Below are 25,689 nucleotides of genomic sequence, written 5' to 3'. Positions count from 1 at the left end.
AAACAGAAATGAAGGTAAGAGAAAGAAAATCCCGGTATTACTTTCAACATATGTGGCATGAAATACCAGATGATTCTTAAAAGAAAAGGGAGTTTTAATGAAAAATCTGCGGTACTGTTTATTTTAACGAAAAATCACATTTTTACACAAAAAAAATCAATCTTGGTACTATTCACTTTACCCTTTATTTTGTCCTTATCGTTAGAACTCAAAGTTTTTAAGCCCTTTTTATTAGTTTTCTTAAAAGAAAATGCTAGCTGCTAATTCCTTCACTATGGGAAATCTTACAAGACTTATGTTGCTCGGTACTGTTTGGTAAGAAAATATTAACTTTTCTAATGACTAACTTTTCACATGCTGGTTGATCCATATAAGCTTACGAGTGGGATTTTTTGCTTATGTTTTTTTACTTGATATCTGCATATGAAAAAGCACTTGATTTCATCATAGAAACAGGACACAAAAGAGTTTTTTTTGAGGTCCTTGTACTCATTATGCCTGGCATTGAATAGACAGCGAATTCACCTAAACCTGAAGAAACATTTGTTTCAAACCTCTGTGATTTCAAACAAAGAAGGAAGAGGAGGGATGCTTTGTTCATTCCTGAAGAAGTTATCTGGATCGACCTTGTTCTTCACCTGTGCCAGCCTCTTGAAGTTACCCTTGAAGTACCTTGTGCCCCAAGTACTTGCCTCCAAGTAGCTTGTGTTTTGCTCGTTGGCACCCAAATCAAGGTCCTTGTAATTGATATAGGCACCCCTTGGGGACCTAGAAACATAAGGGCTCATGAATCTGTAAAGCATTCTTATCCAGTGGATATGCTTGTTGGTTTCCTCCACCCCAATTCCATCCCACTTCACTATGTACTGTATGTTGAACAAATTACCTTTTCTGTGAGCAAATGGGATTTCATGTTCTGAGATCTCATTCATTTTGCCACCATATGGATCCAAAATTATGTACACATTTTGTTCCTGCTGAAACCTCTCCCAAATCCCTTGGAGTCCTGATTCGGGTATTGGGTTTTTCACAAAGTCGGATTTAGCCTTGAAATTCATCTTCCAGAGGGGATTTCTTGATAGCAAGACAGCTGAGGGCTGGTCTTTTTGGAATCCAGCAAAATACTGGGCAGATTGGATCCAACTCATCTCAATGCAGTCTTTTGCCTGCAATCCCAGCTCTGGAAAGCTCAGCTTCATCAGTGGGATTAACCTGTCAATTTTTCCAAGAAACAGTGATTGGAAAGATGCTTGAACCGTTTTCTGATTCCCACTCCCCACATTCTGAATTATGACTCTGATGAAAAGATCTTCATGAAATTTGTCTGCAATATGTTGCCACCTGTGAACAAGGCTGGTAGCTCCTTCTGCTAGGGTTTTGTCAACTGTAAAGCCTGTCACGATTTTTGGAACCTGAACCAATTTGATTTTCCATGAAACTATGATCCCAAAACTTGATCCCCCACCTCCTCTAATGGCCCAAAACAAATCCTCACCCATTGTTCTTCTGTCAAGGATTCTTCCATTCACATCAATTAACCGAGCATCTATGACATTGTCAGCTGCTAGGCCATGCTTCCTGATTAGGGTTCCAAACCCACCTCCACTCAAGTGCCCTCCGATCCCAACAGTAGGGCATAAACCTCCTGGAAATCCATGGACCCCACTTTTCGTGGCAATGCTATAATAAAGCTCACCAAGTGTAGCTCCTGACTGCACCCAAGCTGTTTCATCTGCAAGGTTGACCTCGAGGGAACGGAGATTGATGAGGTCAATGATGATAAATGGGGTTTTGCAGAGGTAAGATAAGCCTTCATAGTCATGGCCTCCACTTCTAACCCTGACTTGCAGACCAAGTTTCCTGCTGCAAAGAACACCTGCTTGGATTTCAGACTCATGGGAAGGTGTGACAAGGAGAAGAGGCTTTAATGTGGAGTTTAACCACCTAGGGTTTTGCTGGGAAGATTGCAAAAGAGATGAATACAAAGAAGAGTTTGAGGTGTGAATGTTTTGGTCAGAAATTTTGCTGTAGTCTGCCATGCACTGATAGAAATTTTCACCACTGATTGAAACAGAAGTTACCGAAGCAATTGAGACCAAGAACAAAGAAGCTAGTAGTGCAATGAACTCCATCTGTTTCAGGAATTTAGGCCTTTAGATTTTGATAGATTGGTTTGGCTACATATATATATATATATATGTATATATATGTATATATATATATGTATATATATATATATGTATATATATGTATGTATCTATGTATGTATGTATGTATGTATTTTGAGTGGTATATTTTCTTGGTGTGGGTGGAATATTTAACTTAACTAGCTATTAGATATGCTGAATTCGGCTTGTTTTTATTTCTGCTCATCCGCTGCGTGTATAGGAACAAAACCAAAGAAAGCGATGATTCCGATGGAGTGAATTGAGAATATCTATCATCTGCCACATTAAAACCAAAAGTTGTCCTTTGCTTATAATTTAGTTGGCACTCGGCACTCGGCACTCGGCATTTGAAGTTACTCTTACTGTTTTCTTGTTAAATTGTAATCAATAATGTGTTGAGACGCAAGTCATCTAATTTTATTTTATAAAATATTTAACTATTTCAATGTCAAATTATGATTTGATGATAAGTGAAAAAATAAGCATATAAAAGCTAATGAGTGTTTTAATTTTTTGTCACTTTTCATAGTTAAGCACTAGTTGAAGGAGCCAACTGAATTCATTCTTATTAATGAAGTATAGTAGCCAATTCCACTTGGTGCAAATTGGCAAAATATATAGGCTAATGCATGTGGGACTTCCATATGCTTTGAGTTCTGCATGGTTGCAAGCCAACTAATTACAAAGCTCCATCTAGAACGAAATCTTCATCATGTACAGTTTTATGCACCGGCTAGCTCTCACTCTCTTTTCAAGGAGAAAATTTTCATTGTAACAAGAACGCCGGTGGTATACCACATGCTTTTATGTAAGTGGTGAGAAATTTTATTTTTTAAGTTATTAACTTAGCTTAAATGTCAAAATGGGCCCTGTGTTATAGGCAAATGGTCAATTTAGTTTTCGTGTTTTCAATTTAACCAATTTAGTCATTGTGTTTATCTCTATTAGCCAATTAAGAATATTTCATTCAATCTCTGTTTAAAAATTCATAAGAAAAATTATAAGATATAATTACCCTTCCTCTTATATGATAATAACACATAAGAGAATAATTTTTCTTTTATTTTATAGTTTTATTTCATTTTTAAATATTTTAAATCAAATAAAAAATTTGATAAATAACTTTATAATAATTTATGAATTTTTTTTTAACAAATATTAGATGGAAATGTCTTTAATTGGCTCACAGAGATAAACACAAGGACTAAATTGGCTAAATTGAAAACAAATGAACTAAATTGGCCTAATGACTAAAACACAGGGACCATTTTAACATTTAAGCTTATTAATTTTTTAACACACAAATCTCATCATTTGTATAATAACACGTGATGTACCATCTTATGTGCCGATCACACTGAAAAATCTCTTCTCTTCGAGGGTGAAAATGCCTGACTCGATCCTCCTGTTCTAGGCTTCTAGGAGCAACATGTGTTGAAAGGGTCAGATCTGCTGACATTTTCAAACGTGATGCGGCACATACAAGGGGTTGATGGTTATCCACATTACTGATCCAGTATTTTATATGTTTCTCATTGTTCTTCTATGTCGTACACATTTATTTAAGCGTCACATAAGTTTTTACTATGATAATTCTAATTGTCTTAAACATAAACGAGTTTCGGTAAAAAGTTACACATTTATTTAAGTGTCATGTGAGTTTTTATTATGATAATTCTAATTGTCTTAAATATAAGCGAACTTCGGTAAAAAGTTATTTTGGTCATCAAGTCAATTAGCCGTTTTATTTAGCGTGATTAGAGTTTTGAATGGAAAAGATTTTTTAACCGCATTGAATATCATGATCTAAAACTGAATCATGCTTATAAGGATTGTTATCCCATTCATTAATCTTGCGGTATCGTTCCTTGTTCAACTATGTTAGTCTAATCTTCTCATTAGCCTTGCTATATCTGACAACTGGATTGGCCTTTGCTAAGCCCTCTCTGCCCAATGCTGAGTTAAGTGACTCGAGAGCCATATCAGGCGTGCCAATCAAACTCACCACCCATCCCAGTAAAAAAAAAAATACAGCAAAAAGGATGGAGGGGAGGGTATTATTAAAATTCGTCAATTTGATTATAAAATCAAACAACTCTTAAATTGGCACAAAATTTTGCTCACTCTTGAAGAAGTTTTCATAATCAACCTTACCCTTTATCTTGGCTAATCGCTCAAAATTTCCTTTGAAATACTTTTCACCCCAAACCTTTGCTTCCTCCAAAGTTCCTTTGATATTTCTTCCAATGTCCAAGTCCCTGTAGTTAATATATGCAGTCCTAGGGTTTTTGGTCACAAATGGAGCCATGAAGTTGTAAACCCTATTGATCCCTTCCAAATGCTTCTTCTCAGCCAAAGCTCCCCCCTCAAACCACTTCGTGAAGTACTGAATGTTGTACAAGACTCCAGCTCTATGTGGAAATGGAGTAAAATCTTCTGAAATCTCAGCCATTTTTCCACCATAAGGATCCCAAATCATTATACCAGGAGCCTCACCGTCTTGCATCACCTTCCATATGGCTTCTAAGTGCTTTTCTGAGATGGGTTTTGTCACAAAATCACTTTTGGCTTTGAAAAAGCCCTTTTGCACATGGTTTCTGTCCAACAAAAGCTCTAATGGCTGCCCTGGGTTCTCACCATTAATGTAGAAAATAGATTGAATCCAGCTTATCTCCTTGCAGTCCTCGGGCTTCAAACCCAACTCGGGAAAGCTCTTTTTCATCAATGGGACTAGTTGATCAATGGTGCCAAGAAACAAGGCATTGAAGTTGGCATGGATTGTTTTGCCACCATTGGAACCTTTTCCCACAAAAAGAATGACTCTTATGAACAGATCCTTATGAAACTTGGATGCAATGGCTTGCCACCTGTGAACCAATTTGGTTGCGTTTTGTTCTAGGGTTCTGGGGATTGTGAAAACCGTGACCTTCGGAGGGACCGGAGCCAACTTGATCTTCCATTCAAGTACAACACCAAAGCTTGCAGCTCCACCTCCTCTAATGGCCCAAAACAAGTCCTCCCCCATCGATTGTCTGTCAACAATACCTCCATTTGCGGTGACCATGACTGCATCCACAACATTATCACTTGAAAGCCCAAATTTCCTCATCAACACGCCCTGACCTCCGCCGCTAATATGTCCACCAACACCAATAGTAGGGCAAACACCGGCCGTGAAACCAAGTTTTCCTCTGCTCTTATTGGCAACATGGTAGTAAAGCTCACCAAGTGTTGCACCGGATTGAACCCATGCAATGCGTTCTTTGCTGTTGACTTCAACCTTATTAAGCTTGACGAGATCGATGATGATGAAGGGTACAACAGCTTTGTAAGAGAGGGCCTCATAGTCGTGACCCCCGCTTCGAATCCTGACCTGCAAGCGATGTATTTTGCTACAAATGATGGCAGCTTGCACGTGTTCGTATAGATAGGGTGTGATGATGTATTGAAGCTTCTGATTCGTGCTGTTGAATCTGAGGTTTTGGATGGAGGACTCAAAGACAGACGAAAATGAAGGGGAATGAGGGTCGAACAAAAATGTGCTTACGTTGGTCAAGGATCCTGTCGAATGGAAGCCAACGCAACTATAAAAATTCAATTCCGGGATGAGGTCATATGTTGCAGAAGAAACTGAGAAGAGAGACACTATTGCAAATGTTAGAAGGTGAGCCATGACTTGCTTCCCCACCAATATTTTACTTCTGTTAGCTGCTTCATTTATACTTTAATTTTTTGTCCTAAAATATGTAAGAAAAAAATTAACGGGAAGAAAATTAAAGAACATTAAAACTGAAATAAAATTTTTCCTTATTAATGATATCAGTTATAAAGAATTATGCTTGTGTCTGTATAGAACGTTTGAACATTTTCTTGAAATACAATCAATGGTCAGTTAGCAAGTTTTGCAAGGGAAAATTAAAACGACGTATTAACTTTTGTTTGCAACCCTTTGAATTAATGAGTAAAACTCTTTTGAGTGTATTATTATTATTTTTTTCCAATAAGATAATAAAATTACAAAGAAAAGTCTCAGCAGCAATTCCACTAAAGCTGTCAAACTGCCAGGCATACAAAGCTTCATGAGGCAAAACGTAGTGCTGATAAACCCATCCTATTGATTTATCTCTCCACCCACTTTTTAAAAAATAAAATAAAATAAAATTCATACCAATTTTACCTTCTTGTAAAATGACATCTAAGATCAAAGCAAAAAAAAAAAAAGATTTTCTTCTTTGTTCACATTCTCTCTGCAACTGTCTCAATTCCTTCAAATAAAATGGAATACCCAAAAAAGGAATTGGGCTTGAAGGGATGATATTGGATTGTCGAGAATTTGGAAAATGGGCATACAAATGAAATTTTGGGAACGAGGCATGAGGCTTGGTCGTGAGATTTGGGAGGGAGAGGTAAGGTGGTTGCGTTGGGGGTCTGAAGAGAGGGAAGGATGGACAGTTCCGCTGAAGATCTGATAAATGACGGAACTAAAATTCTAACTGGGATAAAAATTGAGAAGTGAGGCCTTAGAGGTGAATGGAGGCTCGGCTGGACTTATCAACACTCTAATAGTTATCAACACTCTAAGCCACCCACCTTTTCGTCTAGATAAAGAATATTATTAAAATCTCCAAGAAGGATCCAAGGAGCATTAGCAGGCTGAAGATGAAGTAACTCATTCCAAAGTTGAGGCTGGTTTTCTTTCTGGGGATAATCATACACAACAAAGAAACCAAGGAGCACCAGCTCTCGAATTAGTGGCTACAGAATGGATGTACCGAGCATGTGAATGGAGAACAGTAATATAAATAGAATTTGATTTTTCCATAACAAAAAAAGACTACCACTTTGTCCCCTAGTTGCCTTGGGGACCCTCTCCCCATTTTCTTACTGTTTCCCCCCTTTTTGAGCTTATGGATACCTACATTTTGTTGAGAATTATTTACAAATTAGTTGATGAGTATAATTAACAGTAAATTCTTCTTTTACAAAACTTAGCTGAGTGACTAATGCCTAAAAATTAGAGAAAAGTTGGGCTAAGCCAGATTTTTTATAAGGTATATTATATTCTAAACTACTTTAATCAACGAGGAGAGAGTTTTAAACTTAGGTGTAAAGGGGCCGGCATATTATCCTGGCCAATTAATCTAATCTCATCTATGATGAGAAATATTGTATTTAAATTATCTACCACAATAAACCCATTGTTGCAGAGTGCAAATTAGTTACATTACACTACTTTACAAAACACTGAGACTAGAGAATAGAGGGCAAATAGACTTCTCTGAAATTTTATTCCAATGTATATAATTGGCTAAACAGAAGCATATACAGAGCACACAGATCATAGCAACGAAACCCTTAAGCTTCTGCAAACACCATATCGAAGCTCCTAGCCATCTATATATGGCCTTAAGTTTGTGGAAGAGGCGGGATGCTTTGTTCATGCCTGAAGAAGTTATCAGGATCAACTTTGGTCTTAACTTTCACCAATCTATTAAAATTGTCCTTGAAGTACCTGTAACCCCAATAATTTGCTTCAATAAAGCTTGTACTGCTCTTTTTATTAGTCCCCAAATCAAGATCCCTATAATTCACATATGCCTGCCTTGGAAACGTTGTGACATAAGGAGCCATGTAACTGTAAAGCTTCCTAATCCATTCCATGTGCTCTGCCTCATCTCCAGCCTGCCATCCAGCCAAGTACTGAATTTTGAAGAGAACATTTCGATGGGGAAAAGGTATTGCGCTTTCAGAAATCCTGCTCATCATTCCGCCATAAGGATTCAAAAGCATCACTGGAGAGGTTTCTTGGAGCAGCCTCTTCCATAGCCCCTCGAGCGCAATTTCTGGAATCGGGTTCTTGACGAAGTCTGACTTGGCTTTGAAGTAGATCTTGGGTAGGGTAGCTTTTCCTTGTAGCAAAATCTCAGTAGGAGTTCCACTTGGGTACCCTGCTATATATAGCACCGATTTGATCCAACTTGTTTCAGTACAATCATTTCTTGTCAAACCCAATTCAGGGAAGCTTTGTTGCATAACATTAAGTAATCTTTTAGAATCTCCAAGAAATTGAGCTTGGTAAACAGTTGTGATAGTGTTATTGCCCGTTTTGCTGTCATTTGATACTTGTATGAAAACTCTGATAAAGAGATCTTCATCAACAAATGGAGCTACTTGTTGCCATCTATGGAGGAACTTTGTGGCACCTTGTTCCAAGGTCTTCGCAACTGAAAAAACTGTCACATTTTGTGGAACTGGAACCAACTTTATCTTCCACCAAAGGATGATTCCAAAGCTTGCTCCTCCACCTCCTCTTATTGCCCAAAACAAGTCCTCTCCCATTGCTTTCCGATCAAGAATTTTCCCATTCGAGTCTATGATTCGTGCATCAACGACGTTATCAGCACCAAGGCCATATTTTCTCATCATGGAACCATATGCACCTCCAGTTATGTGCCCACCAACTCCTAGACTCGTGCAGATCCCGGCAGGATAACCATGAGTTTGGCTTTTCTCTGCAATTCGGTAGTAGAGTTCACCAATGGTGGCACCAGCTTGAACCCATGCAGTGTTGGATTTAATATCAACACTGACGGATCGAAGCTTGGCAAGGTCAACAACAGCGAAAGGTGTTTCGATTTGGGAGACATAGGAGAGGCCTTCATAATCATGGCCTCCACTTCGGAACCTGAGATGGATTCGAAGCTTTTTCGCGCAAATAACAGCGGCTTGCACATGAGAATCATGCACCGGTGTGAAAATAAAATCCGGCTTTGGCAATGAAGAGACCAAGTACCGGAGGTTTTGTGCAGATGATTCAAGGACAGCAGTGAAGCTAGAATTTTTTGGAGTGAGAAAGTCTGAAGAGAATGGAATGGAAGTGTTAGAATAATGTGAGAGGCACTGGATGAAATTTTCTTGTGTTGAAGGTGGAGGATGTGCCCATGAAATTGATAGCACAAGGAAAAGATAAAGAGAAGAAATTGAAAAGATTGGAAGCATTTTGTTTTGCTTGTTGGAAGTTCGATGGTGCTGAGGAAATAGCCAAGTGTCTTGTGCAGCTTTATAGAAGTTTGAAGGTCTCTTAGTGGATATGGAATCATTTTAGTGGATATGGAATCATTTTAGTGATATCAAATCATTTTGAATTGAATTTCGCCTTTGACGAGAATTAAACATAAAATTTTGCACTTATAAGTGAAGAAGAATACCACTAAATCGTAGTATTAAGTGAAAATAAAAACTCATTTAAATATGTTATTCATAATTGACAATAGGGGTGGAAATTTTTACCAAATTACCCTACCAACCATACCATACCAAATTATTACCAAAAATTTGTACCAATTGGTAATGGTACGGTATTTGTATCGTACCATACTATTTCGGTACAGTATTGGTATCCAAAATCAGTACCGGTGGTATACCGTACCTATCAATATTATTAATATTATATTATGTATTTATTTATATAATTATTTGAGGGCAAAATTAATAAAATTAATAATAATTATTGTACAAGTGTAAAAAATGTAAAAAAAAAAAATATATACAATCACTCATAGTGACGAGCTTTACAACTTTCATGAAAAGGTCAGCTTCAAAATCCAACACAATAATACATAAACCTTAAATTTATATTTAACTGTCGATTGTCATTTACGTTTTATTCTTCTTACTGAATTTCATTTTTTAAGTTTTCTTTTTTGAAAACATAATCATCTGGCGGATGTAAGAAGATGAACAGTTCATATCTTTGATATCACGTTTTGATATTTATGGTTAACTGAAATATGAGTCGATGTCATATAGTTTGTAGAAACTTTATAAACATCAAGCAATATTTTCACTAACTGTAAAACTCTGAACATAATATCAACGATCCAAACCGTTCATCTTCCTACATCCTCTAATAGATCATGTTTTCAAAAAAGAAAATCTGAAAAAAAACAAAATTTGATGAGAAAAATGAAGCTTAAATGTAAACAACAATCAACGGTTAAATTTTGATCTATGATTTATATGATTATAATGGCGACTTTCAAAGTTAAGTTCTTCACGAAAGTTGTAAAACTTGTCATTACGAGCGTTTATATATTTTTTCTATATTTTTTACACTTCTACATTAATTAAAAAAATATTAGATTTTGGGCAGATTAAGTGGCGTAAAATAAAGTGGCAATTACCATTGACATACCATACCAACCAAACTATTTGGTATACCGATATTCGATATACCAAAAGTTTGGTACGGTAATGGTAATAGATTTTACCGTACCAAATATTTGGTATGGTAATTGGTACAGAAGTTTTGGTACAGTAATGTACAAAAACCACCCCTAATTAACAGCATCCAACACTTTACTGATATGATACAAAAAATTTGTTCAAGACAAGAAGTTGATCCCTCTCCTAAGAGCATCTCCAGAGGAGATGCCAAAATGTACACATCAGTTATAACAGTAAAAAAGACCACACTAATATTCTTCAACTGAAGTGCCAAATCCTATGTGGCGATGACATGCATTGGCAGCAAAAGAGGTTGCTGTCAAATTTGATAGCAGCTTCAAATGTTTTTTTTATTAATTATTAAATGTATTTTTTTTAATTTTTAATCATTTATTATAATTAATGTTGAGTTGACCGATGCAATTATTCTACTTTTTTCTTCTTTTCAATCAAGGAAAGTGAACAGATTGCTGCTTAAACTTTAAAAGTCCTTTATTAAATTTTAATTAGTTTAATAATTTATTAATAAAATAATAATTTAATTTGACATATTGGTTGGAGAACAAAACTTTAAAAGATGTCAAAGTGCCACATAAGCTGTCAAAATTTAAATTTTATGTTCAAAATTTGACATCTTCTTTAGAGATAGTCTAATAACTCAAAATTTGGGGGTTCAATTATTGTATACTTTCCCACGTGCATGTTTGTTTAGCCCGTTTTCTAACAAATTAAGATTTCGAGAATCCATTTATCTAATGACAATTTAGTATTTAATTCGAATCACAAAAAAAAAAAAAAAAAAAAATTATAGATCACCTTGATCAATGACTCAACACTGATATGGAATTATAAGAAAGAGATCCTCTTCGGACCTTTTCCACCAAGACCACTGGATCAAGTGATCCGGATCCTTGAAATTTGATCTAACGGTTAAAGTTATTATAACTTTTAAAGAGGGTCCCTATTTTTAACCGTTGAATCAAATTTCAAAGGTCCGGATCACTTGATCTAGTGGTCTTGGTAGAAGAGATCCGGAAAAGATCTCTTTCCGGAATCATGTACTTTGATATATCTGACACTCATTTTCCACGGAAAAGGATCCAGCGGACACTCATTTTCCATGGAAAATGATCCTCGCTGGGTTCTTTTCTTGGGGATCCTGAGGATCTCGTAATCGTGTCTGTTTATCGTACATTGTGCGATCAGTTTTTGTTAGGTAGTATTTATATTTAATTTTAAATTTTAAATTTTAAATGATTTCTGACCGCACGATATACGATGAACAGACACGATTAGAAGATCCCTGAATCCCCAAGAAAAGAATCAATCGAGGACCCTTTTCCATTTTCCACCACAAATATCCCAATATATGCATGATTAGGCCTGCCTCGTTTTCCAGCCTTACGGGTTTAGTCAAAAGATAAATCTTGGGCAATCAAATTAGCCTAAGGGCGTGTTTATGTATTTATAATCGGAATGAGAATGTAGAATTGAATTTCAATTACAGAATATTACGGTGTTTACTAAATATGAAGGAATCAAAAAAGCAATGGGGCCCATAGAAATTTTGGAATTCAATTCCTTGTATTGGTGGAATTGGATTTCCTAGATATAGGCGATAATCCAATTACTGATTGTTTGGACAATTGGAATAATATTTTTGTTCCTTATATGTCATCACTTACTTTTTTTATTTCCAAGACTATCCTTTGTAAACCCATTAAAATATATAAAATATTTGATTTGGGACAAGGGTATTTTAGTAATCATAGTAGTTTATATTCCGATTCTGCTGAATTAGTAAACAGCTTTATGGAATTCTATTCTGATTCCAAAACATTTAAGTAAACAATTTCAATAGGAATCCGATTCTAACTTCTCCTCATTCCAACTTCTTCTCAATTCAATTCCTCCTTAATTCAATTCCTCATATTTTCATTACCGTTACGTAAACGCGCCATAATTCCAGCTTAATTATTTTATTTCCTTGCAGTTCTCAGGCTCTAGACTTCCAACTGAGGAAACTTCTTTGTAGTTTTTCTTAGGCTTGTTTATTGATTCGTGGTCTGAAACTGTTTTTTAATTTTACTATATTTTTGAAATTGGATTTACCTCATTCACCTATTAAAACTGCCAAAATTGAGTTAAGTCACTTTATTTATGTCTGCGGCGGCAGAGATTTGGCAGTTTTAGAGGTTTAGGGCAGTTTGAAAATTTCATACATCGCCAACCCTAATGGCTCATCTCAACTAGCACGGTCTGAAATAACCATACTGCCCTTTCATTTAAAAGTCATGAGTCAGAATTTATAGAAATGAAGTGAAATTGCTCAATTTTTACACTTTCAAGAGACAAAATATGACAGATTCAATTTAAGATGTAAAGTGAGACTAAAAATCAGTTGGGTTGTTGAAATATAACCCATGAAGTGGGCTGTTGGGCTATAATAACTCGGATTACTTTGAAAATTTGAATTTCAAGCTTCTCTTTTATTTAAACAGTCATATAATTTCGAATTTTGGTAGTTTCTAAAAGATTAGATGGTAGTATGTTAACCTTATTTTATAAATTAAATAATGAAATAAAAAGAAACTTTTATTTCAATTATCTCCTACAAACACATTATTGCAACCCTCATATCAGTTACATTAACATCACTTTTCTACAACAGTTGGATGGCGAGACCAAGATACTTCTTTGATGACTTTATTCTAGTCTATATAAAATGATAGGTGATTTTCGCACTTTCTTTTTCTCCTATGCATTTCTCTCTTTGTTTTTAGATCGAATAAATTAAAAAATAACTAGAGGCGGAAGCAAAGAGATGAGTGCAAATAGAGAAACCGGGAATGTGAAAATCACTATACCAGGTATAATTGGCTAAGTAGTCCCTTCAACAAAGCACACTTATCAAACCAAACAAATCCTTACTTACCATGCTGCAAACACCATAATCTAGCTGTTCTGTTTTGTATGGTGATGGCCTCGAGTTCTAGATCTTGCAGGGAGTGGAAGAGGAGGGATGCTTTGTTCATGCCTGAAGAAATTATCAGGATCCACTTTGCTCTTAATTTTAATCAACCTGTTGAAGTTGTCCTTGAAATACCTATTCCCCCAAGCACTTGCCTCAATGAAGCTTATGTTACTCTTCTTGTTAACCCCCAAATCAAGATCCCTATAATTCACATACGCCTGCCTTGGAAACATTGTGACATAAGGGGCCATGTAGTTGTAAAGCTTTCTGATCCAATCCATGTGCTTTCCTTCATCTTCTTTCTCATCCTGCCATGTGGTAAGGTACTGGATTTTGAAGAGAACTTTTCTGTGGGGGAAAGGGATTGCACTCTCTGAAATCCTACCCATCATTCCACCATATGGGTTTAAAATTACTAGAGGAGACTCTTCCTCCATCAGCCTCTTCCAAAAACCTTCAAGCCCACTTTCAGGAATTGGGTCTTTTACAAAATCTGATTTGGCTTTGAAGTAGTTCTTGAACGTAGATTTTCCTTCAAGCAAAACCTGTTAGGAATTTAAAGGCACCAACAAATAAAATTTTAGTCCGCAGATCCACCAAAAGAGTAAAACGAACACGGTGAATGTCCAAACTTCATTTAGAAACAAGCAAGCGCAAAGAACACACGATATATGACGATTCACACAAATAATTGGGCTACGTCCTCACGCATTAAATTGTTTCCGCCAAAGGCCTATTTGGGACTGCTAAGAGTATTATGCAATCCATTCTACAATAACAAAAGTTTTCTAAATAAATAATTGGCAGTAACACTTGAGAAAAGTATTTTTGATGTTGTTCATAAAGCACTTGCTAGCTAGGCGCTTCAAGAAGCACTTTCAAGTGGTTTTCTAAGTATTACTTGGGTTTTAAATAAAAATTTTGACATTTTATAGTAAAAATACTTTTAACAAAAGCACTTATGAGTAGAAGTATTTCTAACATAAGTAGTCCTATATGAGCCTGAACAAATACGTAAGATGATTATTACCTCAGGTGGGGTCGAACTTGGGTACCCTGCTATGTACATCACAGATTTGAGCCAGCTTGTTTCTGTGCAATCTTTTTTGGTCAATCCCAACTCAGGGAAGCTGGTTTGAACAACATCAAGCAATCTATCAGCACCTCCAAGGAATTGGGCTTGGTAAAGAGTTGTGACAGTTCTATTGCCAGTTTTGCCACCTTCTGACACTTGTATGACGACTCTCATGAAGAGATCTTCATCGAGCTCAGTGGCAGCTACTTGTTGCCATTTATGTAGGACTTTTGTAGCGCCTGTTTCCAAGGTTTTAGGAACAGTAAAAACTGTGACGGTTTCCGGAACGGGAACCAGCTTTATCTTCCACCAGAGAATGATTCCAAAGCTTCCTCCTCCTCCTCCTCTGATTGCCCAAAAAAGGTCTTCTCCCATTGCTGCTCTATCGAGAACTCTGCCACTCACGTCAACGATTTTTGCATCGATGACATTGTCGGCTCCAAGGCCATATTTTCTCATCATGGAGCCATATGCACCTCCGGTTATGTGCCCACCAACGCCTAGACTCGTGCAAAGCCCGGCAGGGAAGCCATGTGTTTTGCTCTTCTCTGCAATTCTGTAGTAAACCTCACCAATGGAGGCACCAGCTTGAGCCCATGTACTGTTATCTTGGATATCAACGATGACTGATCGAAGCTTGGCCAGGTCTACAACGACGAAAGGCGTTTCGATTTGGGAGACATAAGAGGCGGCCTCATAATCATGGCCTCCACTTCTGACTCTGAGGTGGATTCCAAGCTGCTTTGAGCAAATGACAACAGCTTGGACGTGGGAATCATGCAATGGTGTGAAGATAAACTCAGGCTTTGGCGCTGTAGGGACCAAGTACCTAAGATTTTGTGCTGAGGATTGTAGGAATGGGAGGAATGTAGAATTGTTGGGGGTGATCAAGGCCGTGGAGAATGGGATTGAAATCTCAGATTTTTCCGAGAGGCATTGGCTGAAATCTTCTTGTAATGAAGCTAGAGGATGTGCCCATGGAGTTGAAATCAGGAGAAGAAACAATGAGAAAATTGAAGCGTTTGGAATTGGATGCTTCATGCCTAATTGCTTCGTTTAAGGTATTCGCTTGGTGTGGTGTTGGGAAAGTGGATGATGGTGTGTGTCGCTTTATAGAAGCATGATTCTCTCATTGACACCGCAACGTCTTCTTGAGCTAATGCAAACGTCATGTGGCGTTGGCATGAAAAAAATGTTATGGATGATTGTTGCCAAATAGTTAATATGGTATAATTTTTTCTGCTTATTTTATAATAACAAATTGTGACTATTACATCGTCACATATATTATTATTTTATACATGAGATTTTAACAAATAAATACATATTTTTTTATCTCGTATGTACTGGTATTGTTCTTCAAGTGTGTGAAGAGTGTGGAGTATGGACCAAGTCAGCAGTAGTCAACATCTTTGATCTACCGTTTCTTTTAATTCATGGTCCTTTACAATTAATGTTTTGATTATCCAGACATAGTTTTATCATGTTCTTGCTTTAAATTCAAGTTCCCCTGTATATTGTAAATGGTTCCGAATCAGAAAATTCATTTTTCTGGGCAAAAGGAACGTGCAATATATTTGATCAGCTTTTTTTCCTTATCAATATTTCATATCCAAAAGTTCAAGTTTTTAAAATACATACTTTAATCAGAGAATTATTTTTCTTGAATTTGCTAGATAAAATACAAGAGCTTCGGTTTCGGACTAAAAAATCCTTATTTAAAATAGGTTTGTCGTCGACTTGCCACTTAAAACTATGGTAGACCCTTATACTATATTTTCTTGGTATACATATATTATTGTATTAGAAAAAAAAGGGAATTGCAACCGGCGCTTTACCATAATGACGGAAAGCAATATATTTATGCATCTTAGTGCTTAGTCGGATCTTCATCTCCATCTCCATCTCCATCTCCTCTTCTTCTCTAACAACTAACAATTTAACCTACTAACGCTATCGTTTGAAAAAAAAAAAAAAAAAAGTTCTAAAAAACGCTAGACGTTAGTTGGGCGGCGAGCTAGCACCTAGCGCCTAGGCGGAATCTAGACGGGCGCCTAGGTGAATTTAGGTAAATTTCTTGTATATCTTGTAAATAAATGCATATTGACACATAAAAAATTCTACTTGTATGAAATTCATGGATAAGATAATAAAAGAATGATAAAATACAAAAAGAGTATCCAACAAGTTCAAAATTTAAAAACATATTAAGCATATATACCATATAACTTAAGACATTTTGAATGATTAGTAAGTTAAATAAATTAAATTTAGAGAGATAAAATATAATTCAAGACATTTTATAGTATTAATTTAAACTAAAATATAACACTTAAATTTAGGAATGAGAGGATTGAGTGGGGGAGGAGACAACAAATTAGAATTGATAAAGTGGACTGTATAGCAAAGCAACCCGACGTGATTTTTAGTTTTTTAATAAAAATGGTGAGGCTAAAAGGCCTCCCACGTGGCTGAGGAGAGTGTTTTCAAACACCAAATGGTTAGTCGTCTTCTTCATTTCTTCTCCACCTTCTGGTTTGCAGAAGGCCATGACAGAGCAGCCGTCGCCGCTGTTTTCTCCTCCACCATATACCCATATTTGGGTGGTCCGCGGAGGTCTCACAGCCACTAGTCTGGGCTTCCGAGTGGTCCCAGGACCACCCAGGTCCCTTAATAGATCCGTCCCAGCGTCCGCACGGACCTTGTGGATTTAAGAAACGATTTTGAGTTAATCGCGGCGGAACACCACCACCTGGCGCCCAGGCGGCCGCCTCAACCGTTTTTTAAAACACTGAAAAAAAATGAAATTTTTATTGGTCCTTCAAATATTTAGTTGTGCACTTCAAACTTTCAATATTTACCAAAAAAAAAAAAAAAAAACCAAAAATTTAGGATAATAATATTGACTAGGGATGGACATTTGGTGGATGGGAATGTATGAGGAAAGCAGGGCCACATGTAGAGCTAATTTCACAGAATCTATGTTTTCATGTGGTGCTAAGCCATCTTAAGGCGGGTTGGCTTGGGTGGGTACTATGATTGAGATTATTTACTTTCTTTCTTATCTCTAAAGTGAGCATGAGGGACAAATAATCCATAAAACAAATCATATTAAATCATATAAATTTGTGTTGTACAATCACTATCTATTACTTAATATTTAAATTTCATTATTAAAATAAATTATAAAAAACAAGTGTAATAACAATTAGATTTTATGTATATTTACAGGTAATATAATATATAGATTTTGCTACAATATTTACTTGTATTTAATATAATCATCATCTCAACGGGTAGACAATGATTGTGTTAAATATATATTATTCAAATGAATATATCTGACAGTCCGTAATGATTGTATTAAATACATGCAAGTATTAAATACATATTATTCATGGCATGCAAAAGATGGAAGTGGACGAGGAAAGATAAAAAACAAACATCCCGTGAAGCTCGATCCTTATCTGCAGATATGACTTTCTCACACAACTCTTTAGTTTTTTCAATTGAATTAAATAAATAAAACGAAAATAACGGTTAGAAATTGAACAAAATCGTGTAAGAAGTTGGAAATAGTGTGTTTATCATTTGTCTGTCATATATTTGGATCAAAGTAAAGGACACGTGAAAGGAAGGAAAGTAAAGCGAAGCAACTTTCACATTTGTAGATTCTCAATTTGACTATTGTGTCACCGCCATGCCTCGTCTAGAGAAAGTAATGCATAATCAATTGGACAATGACATGCCCACAATTAACTATCGTGGCCCTCAATTCAGCTGCTATTGCGCTCGTGTTATAGTTTAAGACTATAACTAAAATTTTTATATTTAAATCTTTATCAGCCAGGATATTTCATTCTTAACCGTACCCTGAAATTAAGGCTTTAAAAAATAATGATTTTCACACTCTTGTTTTCTCATTTTGAACTTACTCTTTTATTTAGGTTCGTTGATTCTCTTTTAATTTAATAAAATTATGAAAATTTTTATTTGAACCTATATAACTTCTTTCTAAACATAACTTACTCTCTTCAATCATATTGTTTTTTATTAAAGAATTAATCTATCTTTAAACCTAAATTTATTACCTAAACTACCTTCTCAAACCTAATTTAAAATGTTAAGTTATCTTTACACTTATTCCCTTTATAAAATAACATCTGTACTTAAATTTTTTTTTAAAGAGGCATCCTTGCCCCACCCCCCTCTTCCCACTAGCATTTCCATGGCTACTTTTTCTTTTTTTTTTCTTTATGCTACCAAACCTATACGTTTGCCTTTTTTTCTTTCTATTGATGTGCATAAGCAACAAATTAAACAATTCATCCCCTTATATTTATCAACAAGCAAGGAAGTTTATAATCTAAGAACATTGGTAAGAAGTTTTTCCTCATAATTTCCAACTGTAGAAAGTTTAACAAACCATTCGGGATTGATGAAAAAAATTGAAACCCAAATACTCATCTTCTAAACCTTAAAAAAATTAAAATCAAACGAACAATAAATTGAGTCAATACCTTAGTTGGAGGATTCCAAACTTCAAAATCACCATCCATCAACAAAAAAAAACTTGTTTTTCTCTACAAGACCTATTAGGGTTTTAGCCAGAATGAATGTAGGATAAACAATAAGTGATGGTAGGGTTTAATTTGTTTATTGATGAATTTGAGTTTTATTATTAATTTCATTTTGTACTTAATAGTAATTATGCAATAAATAACAATAGACAATTAACAATTTAAATATAAGTTTGATGTAAAAAAATTGTTACATGGGTTCAAATAAAATTTTCTTAAAATTATTTAGGAAGAGAATAAAAGAGTATGAAAATTACTTTACTTTGAAGAGGTGAATATAAACTAGTCCTTACAGTAAATTGAGATGTTTTGTAAATTACAATTTAGGGAAACAAACTATTGACCTAACCTAAACTTAAACGATTTCTTCCTGCACCCTATGTTAACCTCTAATTTCAGACAATTTTTATGAGAAAAAGAATACTAGAATTTGATTAGGCCATGTCAAAATACTAAGGAAACTGATAACACACGTTTTTAACCTCTCACACTGTGTTTAATCTTGTCCATTAATTATTTTAAAAATAATTGCCATTAATTTTGATTAATTTATTCAATATTTTCACTGTAGCGACAGTTCTTGTGGACCAAATGTATATTTAATAGACTATTTTTAATAGACTATTTAAGTCGAAAACTAAAAAAATAAGTGAAAAATATAGTAGGGATGCCCAAAACTTTGTTAAAATGACGTTCCACACTCAAGAATATAACAAAAAGTATTACTATAATCTTCAAACTTCACGATTAGGCGAAGGTGAAAATAAATAGATTGGACGATAATTTAAATACGACTGGGCAAGGATCGGTAGCGTGGTACCGATCTTTCCCAGTTCATTTATTTATTTATTTATTTTCTGCTTTTTTGTTTATTCCTTTGAGTTTTTTCTTCGTACATTACTTTATCTGAGTAACCACTATTAAATTCAAATATCTTTAAATTTAGGTTTTAAATCGTTGATTACAAGTGTTTAAATATGTACGATAATAGATTTTGCATGAAAAAATATATTTTGAAGAATAGGAGTTTGATAGTTTGTTGTTATGGTAAGAGAACTAAAACAAACATAAGCAAAAAAAAAAAAAAAAATTGAAAAGAGGGGTTCGGTATGAAGATAGCGATTCTTAACCCCAACAGTTGCTCAAACACTAGCGACAGTTCTTGTGGAAAATCGGTATCAAAGTACTGATCGTATCCTTTTCTATTTCATTTATTTATTTGGAAGCAAGTTTACGATTTATTGAGCAACAAATGTATATTTAATAGACTATTTAAGTCGAAAACTAAAAAAATAAGTGAAAAATATAGTAGGGAGGCCCAAAACATTGTTAAAATGACGTTCCACACTCAAGAATATAACAAAAAGTATTACTATAATCTTCAAACTTCACGATTAGGCGAAGGTGAAAATAAATAGATTGAACGATAATTTAAATACGACTGGGCAAGGATCGGTAGCGTGGTACCGATCTTTCCCAGTTCATTTATTTATTTATTTATTTTCTGCTTTTTTGTTTATTCCTTTGAGTTTTTTCTTCGTACATTACTTTATCTGAGTAACCACTATTAAATTCAAATATCTTTAAATTTAGGTTTTAAATTGTTGATTACAAGTGTTTAAATATGTACGATAATAGATTTTGCATGAAAAAATATATTTTGAAGAATAGGAGTTTGATAGTTTGTTGTTATTGTAAGAGAACTAAAACAAACATAAGCAAAAATAATAAAAAAAAAATAAAAAAATTGAAAAGAGGGATTCGGTATGAAGATAGCGATTCTTAACCCGAACGGTTGCTCAAACTCTAGCGACAATTCTTGTGGAAAATCGGTATCAAAGTACTGATCGTATCTTTTTCTATTTCATTTATTTATTTGGAAGCAAGTTTACGATTTATTGAGCAACAAATGTATATTTAATAGACTATTTAAGTCGAAAACTAAAAAAATAAGTGAAAAATATAGTAGGGAGGCCCAAAACATTGTTAAAATGACGTTCCACACTCAAGAATATAACAAAAAGTATTACTATAATCTTCAAACTTCACGATTAGGCGAAGGTGAAAATAAATAGATTGAACGATAATTTAAATACGACTGGGCAAGGTTCGGTAGCGTGGTACCGATCTTTCCCAGTTCATTTATTTATTTATTTATTTTCTGCTTTTTTGTTTATTCCTTTGAGTTTTTTCTTCGTACATTACTTTATCTGAGTAACCACTACTAAATTCAAATATTTTTAAATTTAGGTTTTAAATCGTTGATTACAAATGTTTAAATATGTACGATAATAGATTTTGCATGAAAAAATATATTTTGAAGAATAGGAGTTTGATAGTTTGTTGTTATGGTAAGAGAACTAAAACAAACATAAGCAAAAAAAAAAAAAAAAAAAAAAAATTGAAAAGAGGGGTTCGGTATGAAGATAGCGATTCTAAATCCGAACAGTTGCTCAAACTCTAGCGACAGTTCGCGTGGACAATCGGTATCAAAGTACTGATCGTATCCTTTTCTATTTCATTTATTTATTTGGAAGCAAGTTTACGATTTATTGAGCAACAAATGTATATTTAATAGACTATTTAAGTCAAAAACTAAAAAAATAAGTGAAAAATATAGTAGGGAGGCCCAAAACATTGTTAAAATGACGTTCCACACTCAAGAATATAACAAAAAGTATTACTATAATCTTCAAACTTCACGGTTAGGCGAAGGTGAAAATAAATAGATTGAACGATAATTTAAATACGACTGGGCAAGGATCGGTAGCGTGGTACCGATCTTTCCCAGTTCATTTATTTATTTATTCATTTTCTGCTTTTTTGTTTATTCCTTTGAGTTTTTTCTTCGTACATTACTTGATCTGAGTAACCACTATTAAATTCAAATATCTTTAAATTTAGGTTTTAAATCGTTGATTACAAGTGTTTAAATATGTACGATAATAGATTTTGCATGAAAAAATATATTTTGAAGAATATGAGTTTGATAGTTTGTTGTTATGGTAAGAGAATTAAAACAAACATAAGCAAAAAAAAAAAAAAAAAAAAATTGAAAAGAGGGGTTCGGTATGAAGATAGCGATTCTTAACCCGAACGGTTGCTCAAACTCTAGCGACAGTTCTTGTGGCAAATCGGTATCAAAGTACTGATCGTATCCTTTTCTATTTCATTTATTTATTTGGAAGCAAGTTTACGATTTATTGAGCAACAAATGTATATTTAATAGACTATTTAATTCGAAAACTAAAAAAATAAGTGAAAAATATAGTAGGGAGGCCCAAAACATTGTTAAAATGACGTTCCACACTCAAGAATATAACAAAAAGTATTACTATAATCTTTAAACTTCACGATTAGGCGAAGGTGAAAATAAATAGATTGAACGATAATTTAAATACGACTGGGCAAGGTTCGGTAGCGTGGTACCGATCTTTCCCAGTTCATTTATTTATTTATTTATTTTCTGCTTTTTTGTTTATTCCTTTGAGTTTTTTCTTCGTACATTACTTTATCTGAGTAACCACTATTAAATTCAAATATCTTTAAATTTAGGTTTTAAATCATTGATTACAAGTGTTTAAATATGTACGATAATAGATTTTGCATGAAAAAATATATTTTGAAGAATAGGAGTTTGGTAGTTTGTTGTTATGGTAAGAGAACTAAAACAAACATAAGCAAAAAAAAAAAAAAAAAAAAAAATTGAAAAGAGGGGTTCGGTATGGGGATAACGATTCTTAAACCGAACTGTTGCTAAAACTCTAGCGACAGTTCTTGTGGACAATGGGTACCAAAGTACTGATCGTATCCTTTTCTATTTCATTTATTTATTTGGAAGCAAGTTTACGATTTATTGAGCAACAAATGTATATTTAATAGACTATTTAAGTCGAAAACTAAAAAAATAAGGGAAAAATATAGTAGCGAGGCCCAAAACATTGTTAAAATGACGTTCCACACTCAAGAATATAACAAAAAGTATTACTATAATCTTCAAACTTCACGATTAGGCGAAGGTGAAAATAAATAGATTGAACGATAATTTAAATACGACTGGGCAAGGATCGGTAGCGTGGTACCGATCTTTCCCAGTTCATTTATTTATTTATTTATTTTCTGCTTTTTTGTTTATTCCTTTGAGTTTTTTCTTCGTACATTATTTTATCTGAGTAACCACTATTAAATTCAAATATCTTTAAATTTAGGTTTTAAATCGTTGATTACAAGTGTTTAAATATGTACGATAATAGATTTTGCATGAAAAAATATATTTTGAAGAATAAGAGTTTGATAGTTTGTTGTTATGGTAAGAGAACTAAAACAAACATAAGCAAAAAAAAAAAAAAAAAAAAAAAAAAAAAAAAATTGAAAAGAGGGGTTCGGTATGGAGATAGCGATTCTTAACCCGAAGTGTTGCTAAAAATCTAGGGACAGTTCTTGTGGACAATCGGTATCAAAGCACTGATCGTATCATTTTCTATTTCATTTATTTATTTGGAAGCAAGTTTACGATTTATTAAGCAACAAATTTATATTTAATAGACTATTTAAGTCGAAAACTAAAAAAATAAGTGAAAAATATAGTAGGGAGGCCCAAAACATTGTTAAAATGACGTTCCACACTCAAGAATATAACAAAAAGTATTACTATAGTCTTCAAACTTCACGATTAGGCGAAGGTGAAAATAAATAGATTGAACGATAATTTAAATACGACTGGGCAAGGTTCGGTAGCGTGGTACCGATCTTTCCCAGTTCATTTATTTATTTATTTATTTTCTGCTTTTTTGTTTATTCCTTTGAGTTTTTTCTTCGTACATTACTTTATCTGAGTAACCACTACTAAATTCAAATATTTTTAAATTTAGGTTTTAAATCGTTGATTACAAATGTTTAAATATGTACGATAATAGATTTTGCATGAAAAAATATATTTTGAAGAATAGGAGTTTGATAGTTTGTTGTTATGGTAAGAGAACTAAAACAAACATAAGCAAAAAAAAAAAAAAAAAAAAAAAAAATTGAAAAGAGGGGTTCGGTATGAAGATAGCGATTCTAAATCCGAACAGTTGCTCAAACTCTAGCGACAGTTCGTGTGGACAATCAGTATCAAAGTACTGATCGTATCCTTTTCTATTTCATTTATTTATTTGGAAGCAAGTTTACGATTTATTGAGCAACAAATGTATATTTAATAGACTATTTAAGTCAAAAACTAAAAAAATAAGTGAAAAATATAGTAGGGAGGCCCAAAACATTGTTAAAATGACGTTCCACACTCAAGAATATAACAAAAAGTATTACTATAATCTTCAAACTTCACGATTAGGCGAAGGTGAAAATAAATAGATTGAACGATAATTTAAATACGACTAGGCAAGGATCGGTAGCGTGGTACCGATCTTTCCCAGTTCATTTATTTATTTATTCATTTTCTGCTTTTTTGTTTATTCCTTTGAGTTTTTTCTTCGTACATTACTTTATCTGAGTAACCACTATTAAATTCAAATATCTTTAAATTTAGGTTTTAAATCATTGATTACAAGTGTTTAAATATGTACGATAATAGATTTTGCATGAAAAAATATATTTTGAAGAATAGGAGTTTGATAGTTTGTTGTTATGGTAAGAGAACTAAAACAAACATAAGCAAAAAAAAAAAAAAAAAAAAATTGAAAAGAGGGTTTCGGTATGAAGATAGCGATTCTTAACTCGAACTGTTGCTAAAACTGTAGCGACAGTTCTTGTGGACAATCGGATCTCTTCCACCAAAGCCCACGGATCAAGTGATCCGAATCCTTGAAATTTGATTTAACCGTTAAAATTATTATGACTTTTAAAAGATGACCTTGTTTATAACCGTTTGATTAAATTTCAAAGGTTCGAATCACTTGATCCGTGAATTTTGATGGAAAAAATTCGGAAATGATCTCTTTTAAAAAAAAAGGTGTATCAAAGAACAATAAACTGTGTGTATCATTTCTCAGTATAATGAGATAAATGGTCCTTTGTAATGATTCCCAAATAGTGTTCTTTTATTTACTTTAACGTGAACAAACCATCTTGAACTTTGGGAAAGGAAGACTTTGGTTTTAAAACGAGAGATTGAGTTTTATACATATGTTAGATTAATGGTGGTATTTTTCAAAATGCATGTAAAAATTATGCTAATTCGTTTTCACGATGCAGAGATGTTGGCAAGTGTCAAACTTTGTAAATAATATTATACTTGCACGAAATAAATATATAGCTTCTTTCTCCTCCCCTCTTTAATTCCTTTTTGACCAGACGTGCTTCTTGGATTATATTGAACATAACTATGACTTGAAGCTAGAGGCACCACTTTGCTTTTACTCTTAATGTTGCTTATTTGATCAAGTTTAGCTTCTTTGTTAGTTTGTGGCTGGTAAGCCATCTAAATACATATCAAGTCATATTTTTCTTTTATAATATTGTTCTAATATGTGCTTAACTCACATGTAAATCATCTTAAACTTTTTTTTTTTCATTGTACCATCGAGATTTTCTAAAAAAAAATTCGTTGGAATTACTCTTGACATTTACTGTGAAAAAGATACAATAACAAGTTGTACAAGGTCTTGCATATTTATATCTCATCTTCGGCCAATATACTGTATATATTAAAGTAAGAGGAAATCTTGA

The 25,689-nt window shown here is 34.0% G+C and overlaps 2 protein-coding genes and 2 pseudogenes across 4 annotated transcripts; all 4 read right to left on the bottom strand.

Annotated features, from left to right (window-relative positions):
• Nucleotides 1–548: 548 nt before the first annotated feature.
• LOC137729639 (berberine bridge enzyme-like 22) lies at nt 549–2,222 on the bottom strand. Its single transcript, XM_068468633.2, has one exon. The coding sequence runs from the start codon at nt 2,130–2,132 to the stop codon at nt 549–551; it is 1,584 nt and encodes a 527-aa protein (XP_068324734.2). The 5' UTR covers nt 2,133–2,222.
• A 2,021-nt stretch (nt 2,223–4,243) lies between these two features.
• Nucleotides 4,244–5,841, bottom strand: LOC137728489 (tetrahydroberberine oxidase pseudogene; annotated as a pseudogene). Its single transcript, XR_015951865.1, has one exon. The product of XR_015951865.1 is annotated as a tetrahydroberberine oxidase pseudogene (transcript).
• A 1,585-nt stretch (nt 5,842–7,426) lies between these two features.
• LOC137730078 (monolignol oxidoreductase AtBBE-like 15 pseudogene) lies at nt 7,427–9,193 on the bottom strand (annotated as a pseudogene). Its single transcript, XR_015951864.1, has one exon. The product of XR_015951864.1 is annotated as a monolignol oxidoreductase AtBBE-like 15 pseudogene (transcript).
• Nucleotides 9,194–12,971: 3,778 nt separating this feature from the next.
• On the bottom strand, nt 12,972–15,664 carry LOC137729078 (monolignol oxidoreductase AtBBE-like 15). The gene is made up of 2 exons (XM_068467900.2): nt 14,399–15,664; nt 12,972–13,913 (listed from the first exon to the last, which is right to left on the bottom strand). The coding sequence occupies exons 1-2, from the start codon at nt 15,482–15,484 to the stop codon at nt 13,350–13,352; spliced, it is 1,650 nt and encodes a 549-aa protein (XP_068324001.2). The 5' UTR covers nt 15,485–15,664; the 3' UTR covers nt 12,972–13,349.
• Nucleotides 15,665–25,689: the final 10,025 nt, after the last annotated feature.

The sequence above is a fragment of the Pyrus communis genome, chromosome 10 (assembly GCF_041283825.1).
Source record: "Pyrus communis isolate YQ-2024b chromosome 10, ASM4128382v1, whole genome shotgun sequence".
NCBI classification, from domain to species: domain Eukaryota; kingdom Viridiplantae; phylum Streptophyta; class Magnoliopsida; order Rosales; family Rosaceae; genus Pyrus; species Pyrus communis.
The sequence above is the reverse complement of the archived record's forward strand: the minus strand, read 5'-3'. Positions and strand labels throughout refer to the sequence as shown.